Source organism: Rhinatrema bivittatum, chromosome 6 (assembly GCF_901001135.1).
Source record: "Rhinatrema bivittatum chromosome 6, aRhiBiv1.1, whole genome shotgun sequence".
Classification (NCBI taxonomy): domain Eukaryota; kingdom Metazoa; phylum Chordata; class Amphibia; order Gymnophiona; family Rhinatrematidae; genus Rhinatrema; species Rhinatrema bivittatum.
Genome location: NC_042620.1, coordinates 183,881,076 through 183,896,262, shown reverse-complemented (window position 1 = coordinate 183,896,262; position 15,187 = coordinate 183,881,076). Strand labels below are relative to the sequence as shown.

The following is a 15,187-nucleotide window of genomic DNA, read 5'->3' as shown; positions in this document are numbered from 1 at the left end:
TATGTATATACCCCTGCCATGACCTCAGTCTGCCAGTATTCTCTTCAAAAGCCACTGTGTACATACTAGTGAAAGACAATTAAAAATATGATTAAAAATAGATAACTGTACTCAACCAACCATAAACTCTGAACTCCAGTAAGAATATAGGTACCCTAATCTAGGGACTGGATGAACATTTACCAGTAATCCCTTGGATACGAGGCCCACTCCATGGAAGAACCCATGGCACAGTCCTTGGGCAGCCAAGGATGGGATGCTGAGTTCATCCTACACTAAGGAAAATGAAATTATTAGGTAAGTAATTTCTCCATTTCCTAGCATGTAGCCAGATGGACTCAGGTCCAAAGGGATGTACAAAAGCTACTCCCGATTGGGGCGGAAGGCTTCCCGCGGTCCGGTCAACACTGCCCATGCAAAGGCTGTGTCCTCTGGGACCTGTACGTCCAGGCGATAAAACCTGGAGAAGGTGTGCAAGGAGGACCACATTGCCGCTCAGCAGATATCGATGGGCGACAGTAGTCTAACTTCCACCCATGAGACAGCCTGAGCCCTAGCAGTATGAGCTCTAACCTGAGAAGATAATGGCTTTCCAGCCTCCACATAGGCTCCCATGACCACCTCCTTAATCCAGCGAGCTATGGTAGCCCGCGAAGCTGGTTCACCCTGCTTCCTTCTGCCGTGAAAGACAAAAAGGCGATCTGTCTTTCAGACCAGTACTGAGAGACTTCCAGATACCTCAATAGGAGTTTCGACATCCAAAATTACAGAGGAGACAATATTCCTCGGCATACTTGAGTTTATCTAGGGATGGCATTGAATGGACTAATTCAAATGAACTCCGATACTACCTCAGGCAAGAAAGATGGAACCGTACATAGCTGTAACGCCCCTGGAGTCATCCGGAGGAATGGCTCCTAGCATGACAATGCCTGCAGTTCAGAGATGAGACATACTGAACACATAGCCACCAGGAACACTGCTTTCAAAGTCAATAAAACGCAAAGACAGACTGTGCAGCAGTTGAAAGGAAAGACCTGCCAAAAAAATCCAGTACTAAATTAAGACTCCACAAGGGAACCTGCAACCATAAGGGAAGTTGAAGGTTGTCAGCTCATCCTGATGTGAACTGAGACCCCATGCACCTTACTCCTGAAACAGGAGAGAGCTGCTACCTGCACCTTCAAGGAGTTAAGGGCAAACCTTTATTCAAGCCATCCTGCAAAACTTCCAGAATAAGCAGGATTTTGACCGTTCGCACCAGGTTTCAAATACTCTCCAGACCTGCACATATGCTAGGGACATGGAGAACTTCCGAGCGCGGAGTAAGGTGACAATTACTGCCACAGAATATCTCTGTTTTATTGGGCAAGCCCTCTCAAGGGCCAGACTGTAAGACAGAATCCTCATGAAGGACCGGTTCCTGCTGCAGCAGGTCCTTGTGTGGTGGGAAGGGGTTTTTCCACCATGAGTCTCTGCATATCATGGATACCTTGGCCAATCTGGATCTACTAGTAGGAGTTTGATTCTGCAAATGACCCTGCCCAGAAGGGACCATGAGGGAAGGCATATAGCAACTCGTCTTCTGGCCAGATCTGGATGAGAGTGTCTTATCCCAGGGACAATAAATCTCTTCTGCGACTGAAGAATCGAGGAACCTTTGCATTGTGAAATGTGGCCAACAGGTCAATTGATAGGAGGCCTCATTGATCTATCATCAGTTGAAACGCTTTCGTCGACAACTCCCACTCACCTGGATCCAGACTCTCCCTGCTTAGAAAGTCTGTTCTGACATTGTCTTTTCCTGCAATGTGGGAGGCTGAGATCATCTGTAGATGTACTTCTGCCTACTCCATAAGGAGGTCTATCTCCTGTGATACCTGCTGGCTCTTGGTTCCTTCCCGATGGTTGATGTAGGCTACAGTTATTGCATTTTCAGACATCAAGCAGACTGCTTGACCCTGGAGTCTGTGGTTGAACTGTAAACACACCAATCTGAAAGCCTGGGCTTCCAGGTGATAGACGTTAAAAAGTCAAGCGGAAGAAAGGATTGCCAAAGAGGTAAAGAGAGGTTACAAAACATTTTTCAGATACATCAGTGAAAGGAGAAAAGTCCAAAGTGGTATAGTGAAATTGAAAGATGAAAAGGATCAATGTGTGGAGAGAGACGAAGAAACGGCAGAAATATTAAACAGATACTTCAGTTCAGTGTTCACTAAAGAGGACCCTGGAGAAGGACCATCGCTAGTTAACAAGAAACTGGAGGGGAATGGAGTAGATGTAACTCCATTTACAGTAGAGAATGTATGGGAAGAGCTGGGGAAACTGAAAGTGGACAAAGCCATGGGGCCTGATGAGGTTCATCCCAGGATACTGAGGGAGCTCAGAGATGTGCTGGCGGGTCCGCTGTGTGACCTGTTCAATAGATCCTTAGAAACAGGAGTGGTGCCGAGTGATTGAAGAAGAGCGGTGGTGGTCCCGCTTCACAAGAGTGGGAACAGAGAAGAGGCTGGTAACTACAGACCGGTCAGCCTCACCTCGGTGGTGGGGAAAGTAATGGAGTCACTGTTGAAAGAAAGAATAGTGAACTATCTACAATCAGGAGAATTGCTGGACCAGAGGCAGCATGGATTCACCAGGGGAAGATCCTGTCAGACAAATCTGATAGACCTTTTTGACTGGGTAACCAAGGAATTAGATCAAGGAAGAGTGCTTGATGTCATCTACTTGGATTTCAGCAAGGCATTTGATACGGTCCTGCACAGGAGACTGGTGAATAAAATGAGAAGCTTAGGAGTGAGTGCCGAGGTGGTGGCCTGGATTGCAAACTGGTTGACGGACAGAAAACAATGTGTGATGGTAAATGGAACTTACTCCTGAAGAGAGAGTGGTGTTAAGCGGAGTGCCACAGGGCTTGGTGTTGGGGCCAGTCCTGTTCAATATCTTTGTGAGTGACACTGTGGACAGGATAGAAGGTAAGGTTTGCCTTTTTGCGGATGACACTAAGATCTGCAACAGAGTGGACATGCTGGAAGGAGTAGAGAAAATGAGACGGGATTTAAGGAAGCTGGAAGAGTGGTCGAAGATATGGCAGCTGAGATTCAATGCCAAGAAGTGCAGAGTCATGCATATGGGGTGTGGAAATCGGAAAGAACTGTATTCGATGGGGTGAGAAGGGCTGATATGTATGGAGCAGGAGAGACACCTTGGGGTGATAGTGTCTAACGAGCTGAAGTTGGCGAAACAATGTGACAAGGCGATAGCTAAAGCCAGAAGAATGCTGGGCTGCATAGAGAGAGAAATATCGCGTAAGAAAAGGGAAGTGATAATCCCCTTATACAGGTCCTTGGTGAGGCCTCACCTGGAGTACTGTGTTCAGTTCTGGAGACCGTATCTCCAGAAGGGACAGAGACAGGATGGAGGCGGTCCAGAGAAGGGCAACCAAAAAGGTGGAGGGTCTTCATCGAATGACTTATGAGGAGAGATTGAAGAATCTAAATATGTACACCCTGGAGGAAAGGAGGAGCAGGGGTGTTATGATTCAAACTTTCAGATACTTGAAAGGTTTTAATGATCCAAAGACAACGACAAACCTTTTCAGTTGCAAAAAATAAAATAAAATCTGCAGAACCAGGGGGTCATGATTTAAAACTCCAGGGAGGAAGAATCAGAACCAATGTCAGGAAGTATTTCTTCACGGAGAGGGTGGTGGATGCCTGGAATGCACCTTCCTGAGGAAGTGGTGAAGACCAAAACTGTGAAGGATTTCAAAGGGGCGTGGGATAAACACTGTGGATCCATAAAGTCTAGAGCAGTGGTCCCAAACCTGTCCTGGAGGGCCACCAGCCAGTCGGGTTTTTGGGATATCCTCAATGAATATGCATGAGAGAAAATTTGCATGCACTGCCTCCATAACATGCAAATTTTCTCTCATGCATATTCATTGAGGATATCCCAAAAACCCGACTGGCTGGTGGCCCTCCAGGACAGGTTTGGGGACCACTAGTCTAGAGGATGTGAATGAAGAAAAGAGGCACGGGGGTGGCTTGAGAATGACTGCTACTACCTGGAGATTAATATCCTTATTCAATAAACATACACAATTAATGCGACTCCAACATTGCTCTATGCTTCAACGGCAAGAGGAAATGTGGAAAAAAGGATTTGCATCCACAAAAAAGCAGGGGAGTAGCTTGCTTGTTACGGCGGTTACTACCCCGAATCAATTAAGCCTGATACTTCACTTGGAATACATATCCAGCGCAGCTCACTGCTTCAACGGCAGGGGGAAATGAAGTCAAGAGGATTTATATTCAGACAACCAAACAAGGACTGAATTGCACAGGCAGAGTAAACAAGTGTGGAAGTAGCTTGCTTATTACGGTGGTTACTACCCCAAACCAATTAGCTAGATACTTCACTTAGATGCAGCTCCAGCACTGCTGTCCGCATCGATGGTGGGGGTGGAAGAGAACTGGAACCAAAAAGTTACAAATAAGGGCCCTGACCTCAGCGGTCAGAGTAACAGATAAGTATGAAAACAAATAGGTGTGAAAGCTTGCTGGGCAGACTGGATGGGCCGTTTGGTCTTCTTCTGCCGTCACTTCTATGTTTCTATATGTTACAGAGAGCCTCTTCTTCCGTCCAACTTCCCTGGACCTTCAGCTCTTAACAGTGAGCTCCCCAGCCCTGGAGACGTGCATCAGATGTGAGAACGAGCCAGTTCAGGGAGGACAGGGACACGCTCCTACTCAGATGATCTTCCTGCAACTACCACTGGAGACGAGAACTTCCATCGGTAAGTGGAGATGAACCACATAATCTTGAGACTGTGGGTTCCAAAGTGATAGCAGAAAGCATTGAAGTGGATGCAAGTGTGTGCTCACCCACGGCACTACTTCCAGGGTTGCAGTCAGAGGACTTGTAGATAGCTCCACACAGTTAGGTGTATCGTGCTCACTAAGTGACACACCTGGTGCATAAACTTCTGTATCCGTGTGGTCAGAAGAAAGACCTTGCCCTGCCTGGTATCGAACCGGACTTCCAGATACTCCAAGGACTAGGAAGGCCTGAGGCTACTCTTGGCCAGGTTTACTACCCGACCGAGTTCCTGTAATAAGGAGATCACTCTGTTGGTCACCAGGAGGCTCTCTTCCTCGGACGTGGCCCAATCAGCCAAGTCGGGATCAGGTATGGGGGCACCAGGATCCCGTCTTTCCTCAACGCTGCCACCATGACCTCCATAATCTTGGAAAATGTTCTGGGGTGGTAGCTAGACCAAAGGGCAGCGTCCGAAACTGATGATGACCCAAAATCTCAAAACGTAGGAAACATTGGAGTCTTGACAGATTGGAATATGTAGGTAGGCCTTGATTAGAACCAAGGAGGTTAGGAACCCTACTGATTGTATGGCCATTATCATGGCGCGTACGGTCTCCATGTGAAAGAGAGTCACTTGTAGATGGGACAAAAAAGATTCTTCCCTTCTTGGGTAGGACAAAATAAATGGAACACTCCGTATTTTCCTGGGATGGAGGTACTGGGATCACAGCCCTAGAACTGTAATCTCCACTGCCTGCTTTTTCTGCTGGGAGTGACAAAGGAATTAACGATAACCATTATCGTTAATTCCTTTGTCATATCATGCAACCTGTAAATAACTTTTTAAATTGTTGAACCCGTTTAATCTTTTTGTACTCTTCTAAACTTAACTCTGTTTTCACTATCCTTCTCGCCTACTTTGTTGCAATACTGTGCGATGCTCTTACCTTAAGAGCCTCAATCCGTAGCCTGCCAGTTGTCCTATTTCCCCCTCCCCTGTTCATTGTAACTTTCCTCCTTTCTAGTTGAAATGTAAACAGATATGATGTGTATTTTAATGTCGGTATAGAAAAGCTGTTAAATAAATAAATTAAATAAATAAATCATGAATGTGTCCCGAGAAGCGCTGTGTGATTCCAGCGCATATCCTTCTCATATGACTTACAGTACCCATTTGTTCAAAGTGATGTCAACCTACTATTGGTAAAAGAGATAGATGACCCCTTATCTCCTTGTCGCGAAGGTGGGTCGGTAATATCTCATTGGGGGTGGGGGGTTTCGGAGCGAGCCTGAACTCGAACCTGCCCCTCTCTTGGGTTGCAGGATACGAAAGGAATGAGACCTCCGAAGTGTCAAATTTCTGTAGGGGCAAAAACACTGGGAACCCCTGGAACGACCCTTCATAGGTGAGGGGTGTTGTAACTGCTTCCCTCTTATCCTCCAGTAACCAGAGATTCACCCCATTTACTGGCCAGGTTTTCCAGCTTGTTCCTGAATAGGAGTGATCCTTTAATGGGCACCTTTGTAAGATTAGGTTTGGAGGTTGCATCCGCTGACCAATTCTGCAGCCATAGCTGTTGTCTGGCTGCCTCCACTGAGGCTACTCCTCTGGCTAAAGTATGGACTAAATCAGAGCCCGCGTCTGCTAAAAAAAAAAAGGCGGTAGTGGGTTCCATAACCGCTCTGGAATTCACCTTCCGAGAGAGTAGACATGAACGAGCCACCAGAGCACAACAATAAGCAATCTGTAAGGTCATTGCTACTGCATCAAAGGCTTGTTTAAGATCAGACTCAATCTGTCTAACATGTGCATCCTTTAAGGCCGCTCCTTCCTGCACTGGGATAGTTGTTCGCTTAGAGACGGCACAGGCCGGTGCATCCACTTTAAGGAAACAAATGCCCTCTTATCGCTACTCGGCCCCCTTTAAAACTTGCTTCTGGGTCATCCCATTCCAGATCAATCAACTCCTGGATGGTGTCCATCACTGGAAAATAGCAAGAAGCTTTCTGCAGGGAAATCAGAATGGGATTCTTCTTTGGTTCAGTCAAAGAATCTGCCCCAGGAACTCCCAGCATCTTCAGGGTCTGGGAAGACAGGGCCAGCAATTCATCTCTGTGAAAGAACAATAACATGGCCCAATAAGGTACCAACCCAGGGGGGGGGGGGGGGGGGTGGGGGGGGGGGGAGTTCCCCCATCCAAGGAATCTGGGTCTTCCCTCTTCATCCGTGCCACCCGGGTCCCTACCAGGAATACCCTTGGTAAGGCGAGACATGCCTCAGGGTCTGACAGTAGCAATGGGAGAAGGAGGGATCACTGGCTGAGGTTCCATCTGGACAGGGGCAAGTGAGGCAGCAGACTGCACCTGTACGAAGGTTTGTAGCCCTTGGAAAAACTCCACCCAAGAAAGGCAGCCAGGTCCATATCCACACCAGGAAGTACTGGAGTGGGTCCAGCTGAATTTCCCTCTCCCACAGATGACCCAGTCAAGGGTGTACTCAGATCCGGCATACTGCCAGTTAAGGCTGTGACTAACCCATCATCTGAATGGGAGGAGCCTGGCTTAGCAAAGGTGGCCAACTCTCCTTGGGCTTCCTCACAGTGCTGACATAAGTTGGAATCCAGATCAGGCCGTGAAGCCCTAATATGACAAGCAATGCAGAGAGCAAGGCGCTTAGGTTTCTTGGTTGCCAGTGCCATTGGCAACAGTAGCTGTGCATTTGATCGGCTCGTGCTTAAAAACGTATGTGCACAGATTTTGAGTGTCTAGGTGGGGCGCAGCGAGGCACATGCACAGCTATTCCTGTATTGCACATTTTCAAAGTTGTGCGCATAGGGACATGCCCAACGTTACGCATACAGTGCATGCTCAGAGCCGATGCACTGTGTGCACTGACGTCCTATGGAGAGCAATACGGCACGCACAGAAATGTGCACAAGATGGTGTTGTCGTGGCCTAATGTGGTGCGCTGACCAAGCCTTCAATGGCACTTAGCCTACTGGGGGCTGTTCAACCCACTCGGAAGCCCGATTCCCCTTACGCCAACTGGAGTGTGAATGACGTCAGTATGGCATGGCCAGCACAGAGACTGGGGGAACTCCTACTGAAAATCCCTCTAATCGTCTGAGTCAGAAAGTAAATCTTTTTTAAAAACTTACCTGACTCAGCACTTACCAGCTAAGTACAGAGACGGTCTCCGGCTGCAGGAGGAGAGGGCTTTGGCCATCACTGTCGCGCTTGGCTTCCTGCACCCGCTGCTTTTCAGCTACCTAAGCAGCAAAGTCCACGCTGGGAACCGGCTACCAGACCAAGGCACACCTCTGAGGGATCTCGGAAATTGCCTCAGGAATTCTTAACTTTAAGAGAGATCTTTAGGAATCACTGCAGGAGAACGGGACTCAATTTTCTCCAATGTAGAATTTCTCCTTCCAAAAAGTACAACAATCCCCATAGGGAGAGGACGTTCACCATCTGCTGGATATGGAGAATACTGGAGGACTGAGGTCATGGCAAGGGTATATGTACTGAGACGTCAGCTTTATAGCCTTATCAGTCTCCATCTGCTGACAGGGGAGCATAATCCATTGATCCTGAGTCCATCTGGCTACAAGTTAGGAAATAAGGACGTTTATAAGGATAGTATAGACACTATGATGGAGCAGGTTGCTCTCCAGGGAGAGAGAGAGAGATTGTACCACTATATTTTGGCCTTTGATCTGCAAACTCAGTGTTTCTCAGATCTTCTATCCGAAAAGATCATCTCCCAAGTATAGGACATCCGCCAGTTTTTTTATGGACGTTCTCTTGGAAAGAACTGGCTTGTTCTCATGCTCCAAAAGAGGTTGCGGAGGCATGTGAAGCAGAATCAAAGGATTCACACAGGATGAAGGTGCTGTCACATTACTTCTTCTGCATCTTAGAATGGCTGAGGGAAAATATTCTGATTAGAGGATGGTAGGTATGGCTTTAGTTTCTCAAGTCAATCATGAATGTATTGCACTATGTGGAACTGATGGACTGCAATGTAGATGGAGAGCATCATGCATTGGAATGTTTAGTCAAAATTTAGATGTTTACTTGGTGGAGAAGTGGAATACATACATGTCTTTTTGCATTTTTTCATAGCCACTTCTGCAGACTGGTGTGTAGGTGTGCTATGCCAAATCCCAGAGACTGTTGGACTTGAAATTTGAGAACCAGCTTTCTAGACATAGGGAGGAAAGATATAGCTATTTCCCACAACTTCCAAGAGTAACGCCTTAAGAATGTCATGAACTGGCAAGGCAGCAGGTTCAGCTTTTGTATACACAATCTTTAGCAGACCAAGGAGTTCTGTTCATGAGTCTTTATTCTTATTTACATGAATACCCAACTTTTTAATAAAGTTGGAACATGCAAGGTCTTCTGGGAAAGAAAATGCTCTAAAAGATCTGGCAGAGGATCTGACAGAATTCAGTGATTTCTTCATCCAACCCTAGGAGTACAGGTTTACTCAACCAGGACTACAATAACTGAGAGGGAAGGACATATATCTAGTTGAGGCTTTAGAGGATCAGCCTGGTCTATTGCCTCCAAACAGGACTTCTGCTGAAACTGAGTGAGATTCTGATTATAAACACACACCCAAATGTGAGTTTGGGATTCCAGTCTGAGAAACCAAAGTAAGAGATGAAAAGAGAGTCTGGAGTGTTCCATCTGTCTCACTAACCCTGAATCATAGTCATAAGACTGCTGTGTCCTCTGGTCTGGGGTGAGTAGAAGGACATCTCTGAAACAAGAACTGGTTCTTGCAGAGTAATAGATGGTTTATTCGAGGACAGTGGCACTATCGAATAGATAGGTGTTCAGTAGCAAACAGCAAATCCTAACTAATGGAAGAGGTAAGGGCAATCTGACTCCTTCCCCTGCAAATCTTGGATTGCTAGTGTAGGCAATCCTCTTAGGTCCCAGGAAGGAGATGTGGAGTGTCTGGGTGATGTAGAAGATTGTTGGCTTTTGGTGGGCTGTACGCTTGAAGATGGTCCAGGTACATCATGAAACAAAATATGCATCTAATGCATCATGGCTTGCATCGGCTATACTGGGACATCATAAGAAGAAGACATGGCTGCATCAGAAGTATCAAGATACACTGAGTGCATCGCTGTATTGCTGTACAGCGTGCTGATGTAGCAAGCATTGGGTGCACTAAACTTCATGCTTCAGGTGCATTGATACAGTGTAGGCATGCATGGATGAGTCTGTCTTTTGGTGCTTCGATGCACTATGTTGAGATGAGGCCTGCAGCAACGGTGTCGAAGAGAGATGGCCCAACAAAGCTAGCATCGATGCAACTCAGATTTTTTTATGCTTTTTCGACGCAGATAGGGCTGGCTCAAAGGAGAGATGCCTTTTGGATTTCCATGGTATCTGGGCAGCTGAACTCAATCCCACAGCCTTTGCAGATGGGGCAGCTTTGGAACGTCTTCGGCTCAATGGCTTTCCCAAAGAGGCAGATGATGCTGCACTACAGGAGGAAGAAGATCAGATGCTACTCCTGTGAGTTTTACGTAGCTCTTCCATGCACGAGGCCCTGGAATGCTGAGAGCGTAGGGACATCATCTGTCCACATGCTGCACAGTTTTTCTGGTTATGATTTGGTTCCAGACAGCGGTAGCTTAAATTGTGGCCATTGGTAAGGGACACAACTTTCTTTACACGGGTCAATTCTTGAATCCGCTTACTGACATTTTCCTGAAAGAAAGAAGAAATCTCCCCCCTTTTTTTTCTTGGTAGCACTTAAAAGTGCTGTTTGTGTGGCTGCAGAAGCAGCCAGGCAAGGCAGAATAAGTTTTCTGAAGGAAAAAAAAATAAAAAAAGTACCGTATTTTTCGCTCCATAAGACGCACTTTTTTTCCCCCCAAAAGTGGGGGGAAAATGTATGTGCGTCTTATGGAGCGAAAATAAAAAAAAACAAACAAAAATCTAACACCCCCCCCCCCCCCCTCCTGACTCCCCCAAGACCTGCCAAACGTCCCTGGTGGTCCAGCGGGGGTCCAGGAGCGGTCCGGGAACGATCTCCTCGGTGTGGGCCGTCGGCTGCCAGTAATCAAAATGGCGCCGACGGCCCTTTGCCCTTACTATGTCACTGAGACCGACCAATAGCAGCGGTCGGTCCCAGTGACATAGTGAGGGCAAAGGGCCGTCGGCGCCATTTTGATTACTGGCAGCCGACGGCCCACGCCGAGAAGATCGTTCCCAGACCGCTCCTGGACCACCAGGGACGTTTGGCAGGTCTTGGGGGGTCAGGAGGGTGGGGGGTTGCGGTAAATTAAGTCGGCAGGTCTTGGGGGAGTCAGGAGGGTGGGGGTTGTTAATTTAAAGTGTGGGATGGGGTTTTTTTTTGGGGGGGGGGGGGGGGGGGGGGGGGGGGAGGGGTTCCCAGAGAAAAAAATTTTCTGATCTGGGGAGTGGACCGAAATGGCCCTCCCCAGACCCGAAAACAAAATGGGGAGAAAAAAAAAAAAAAAAAAGCTGTGCACTCCCCTAATTTGCTCCATAAGACGCCCAGACGCAGAGCCGGTTTAGCACAATTATATATTTTTTTTAATTTTCCCCCTCTGAATCCTAGGTGCGTCTTATGGTCAGGTGCGTCTTATGGAGCGAAAAATACGGTAAATCAGAAGTAAAAAATAGAGGAGAGATGAAGTTCTTTAATTTAGATAAAAAATGACTAAGGAGGCTCATGAGGCAATGCCAGCACAGGGACTAACACACATGCTCTGTAGAACTCAAAGTTCTACAGCTTGGAGAGAAGTCCATTCAGTGCTGCCGGATGACGTCACTCATATATATAAGGTCTAACTCAGCCTGCTTATTGATGTAAAATATTACATTTTTTTCAAAGCTCCTCCGATTTGGCCGCTCCTATATCTATGAATCACACATAGGGTTGCTGCTGGGTAGACCTTCATCGAAACCTAATGCAGGCATCACACTGATACACGTAAAACAGGGGGTCCCGAAACATTGTCCTCGAGGGCTGCAACCCAGTTGGGATTTCAGCTTCCCCACAATAAATACACATGAAATAGAGGCAGTACATGCAAACAGATCTTGTGTATTCACTGTGGAAATGCTGAAAACCTGGACTTACAGACCTCGAAAACAGAATTAGGGGACCTCTGAAGTAAAGTGTGACTACAACACCAACAGCAGAAGAGTGGGTTCTGGGAAGGTTTTAAAATTTAAAATTTGGGGGCAAGCGCACACCTTATATTCCAAACTAGTGCAACATTAATCAAATATGAGGATGCAAAAGAAGATTCAGGATCACAACCAGAGGAAGCAGCAAAGCTATAAGAAAAGAAAAACATAACAAAAATAGGTTATTTTGAAAACTAACTATATGCTTGCTTTAAGGAGCCTTTACCCAGTATAGTTCCTCAGTTTCAAAAACAGTAGTAAAGCCATGCTTAAAGCACAACTGACTGAGGCAAAGAAAGCAGTGTGGGGCCTGGGTCCCTCTCAGCCATGCAGAAAAGAGAAAGAGTAAGCACACAGTGCTTGGCCTGATCCTCCCTTGGCCATGGCTGTGGCAAAAGAAGAGATAGTGAATGTGCTCACAGCACTGAAGCCTATGCTGCTCACAGTCATAGCTGGGGACCCATTTGCCTTTGCTGCAGTTGCCCATGGCTGATGTCTGGCTCCAATCTGGCTGTGGCGAACTATTCTCACACACAATCCCCCCCACCCTTAAGAGTGAATCTGTGTACTATTCACAGTGAGCCCAACTGCTGCATCCTCCACCTGCTCATCTCCCACTTCCAGCTGCAAGTATGCACTTCACATTTTTTCCTAGATTGCTACGTGTACGTCAATCTGTCGTCTCAGTGGTAGTGACGAAATGTTGAAATAAAAATCATTGTATTTCAGTTCAACAAGAATGCATCATTGACAACAGAGGTGCGTACACTCTCACAGGGATCAGGTCTGTACAGAGGAGGACTAGGAAGCAATTTTTTTTTTCTTTTTATTTACACTGGCTGTGGTTCCATCAGCGGGTTGCTCACCAATTGCAGAATAGCATTAACAAAGCAAGCAGTCCAGGTCCATCATTCTGCACAGGCCTTGAGGCTGCAGCAAACATCCACACATACGTTTGGTACCAGAAAACCCAAGCACGTGCATGTCACCTGCTTCAGCTGTGTACAGGCTCTTATTATTTACCTGCTAGGGCCTCTGTTGTGTCCTGGAACTTTTCAAATTGTTTCAGTTTAACTCTGAGGAAAGTAAAGAAACACGGAATAAACAAACTCTTCAGACAAGAATGACCTCTATAGAAAAGTGGTCTGCTGCTGGGCTCAAGGCTATTCTAGCTATAGATTTGCTGGTCACAGGTTTACAAAATGGGACATCCTGAGCCAGGCCTCAGTCTGCCCAATCATTTCCAAAGACTTGAAGCCATGCTTCTCTTGGAAAAACTGAAATAAGTAGTCCACAGATGCGATGGGGTAAAAATCAGACCCAGAATCATCCTGCCACTGATGGGCTGAAACCATTTGTAAACTCTCAATTGCCAGTTCTACAGGCTGTAACTGCTGATAAACCCAAACATAAGAGCTATCCAAATTACACAAGCAGGGAGAACATACAGCTACTACAGAGCCATAAAAGCCAAAGTATCACTGTAGGTTTTCATGCAAAAGCACCACTTTGGGCAGGGATAATTAAGAGCCAGCCTGATAGTTATGTGAAGACTCCTATACTCTGGGTAGGCTGTGGCTGCTGCAGAAGCAGTGTTCACAGTATCGGTGGGAGGAGGAGAGGGGATGTAAAGTCCTGATCATCATTAAGGATGACATCTGGTGACCGGAGTTTGCACCCAATATTCCGGTTTCTGGAAGGAGCCCTGGTGTAATGGCCCCTGGCCTCAAGACTGTTACTGCAATGACCAGACTAAGAACAAGAGGGGAAAGTTTGAGAGAGAAGAAAAATTCCTAGGTAGTTGGAAATGAAGACTTAAGGCACAGAATCCTAGCACTGGTTCTAATAGAGCTGGCAGAAAAAAAAAAAAAACACAAAAAACATCAGGCCATAAAATTAAATGGAATAAAATAGAAATCATTCTGAGCATGTATTGCATGCACACAGTACTGCCCTCAGGTGACAAAAGCATCCAGATGACTAATATACCATTAAAAGGCCCAAAAAACCTGTTTTATAATCTCTCTGTAACAGCATCAATTTGAACTCTTACTTTGCCACGGCCCAGAAGCTAAGCAAGCTCAGGTATAGATAGGAGACAAACATAACATACTCAATGCTGCAAACACACTATCTGTGCAACTAAGGAAAAATGTAAGTGTTCTGGTTAATTTCCTAACAGACCAGCCCAGACAGATGGGTTATAACACCTCAACAGCAGATGGAGGCAGAGAACAAGCTTTTCTAATATCATGCATCTCTATATAGCCTGGGATAGCAGAAATGGAAGTCTGTAATCCTTACTCAAGACTTCAGCTTCCCCTGAAACCATTATCTCCCTTCTCTTACACACAATCTCTAATCACTGGCGCTATAGCAGAAAGAGAGATAGAAGGAAAGTAAAAAGATAATTTACAGAGTCACGCGACGTGATGATCTGGTGAGGATGTGCTCCTTGCTGGCTCCAGGTGTCCTTGCCCCAATTTATGATATTTCAGCTGACTACTGACTCTTTGCAGCTTGGCTATGCTGGTAATTCTCAGGGCACATGAGCACTGAACACCTACATGTCCAAATCACCGTCAGGCATGCCATCAAGACCTGCCAAAAGGGACAAAGGAGAGCTGAAGCCTACCGATTCTAAAGTGGTCGCTGCAGCGGACAAGGCCTTGCAGAGCCCGAGCGATGAGTCTATTTTAAATGCACTTATGCAGGTGGTTACATCCGCAGTCAATGTGAAGCTGGAAGCGATTCTGGAGCAAATCGCTGAGGTACAATCTTCTTTGCATGAACTTGGCCCCCGAATGGATCAACTTGAAGGCCAGGTGTCCTCGATAGAAGATGACATTAGATCACACTCGGCAGCTGGACCGGCTAAAGAAATTGGTGACTGCACATGAAGAAAAACTTGATGACTTGGAAAACAGATTGCGTAGAAATAACCTACATTTCGTAGGGATCCCCGAAGAAGTGGAAGACAGAGATCTGGGAAAGGTGGTGTCTTCATGGCTGCCGGAAGCGCTACATTTGCTGGTCCTTTCTTCTACACAGATTGGGAGCGCGAAAGAACAACGATAAACCTCCGAGAGTTGTCATAGAATGTTTTTTAAATTACGAGCACAGGCAGAATATATTTTATTTGAGGTTTTCTTGTGAACCAGCATGATGGGACCACCGTCTT

General features: G+C 46.4%; 1 protein-coding gene and 1 non-coding gene across 2 annotated transcripts in view; both read right to left on the bottom strand.

The window, feature by feature from the left end:
* Positions 1-15,187, bottom strand: part of NOP58 (NOP58 ribonucleoprotein) — an 87,943-nt gene that overhangs the window by 48,996 nt on the left and 23,760 nt on the right. Inside the window, exon 3 of the mRNA XM_029606285.1 lies at positions 13,030-13,082. Coding sequence (XP_029462145.1) covers positions 13,030-13,082 — 53 coding nt within the window. The remainder of the gene's footprint in view (positions 1-13,029; positions 13,083-15,187) is intronic.
* LOC115094767 lies at positions 12,678-12,767 on the bottom strand. The gene has a single exon (XR_003857620.1). It is a non-coding gene; the product is annotated as a small nucleolar RNA SNORD70 (small nucleolar RNA).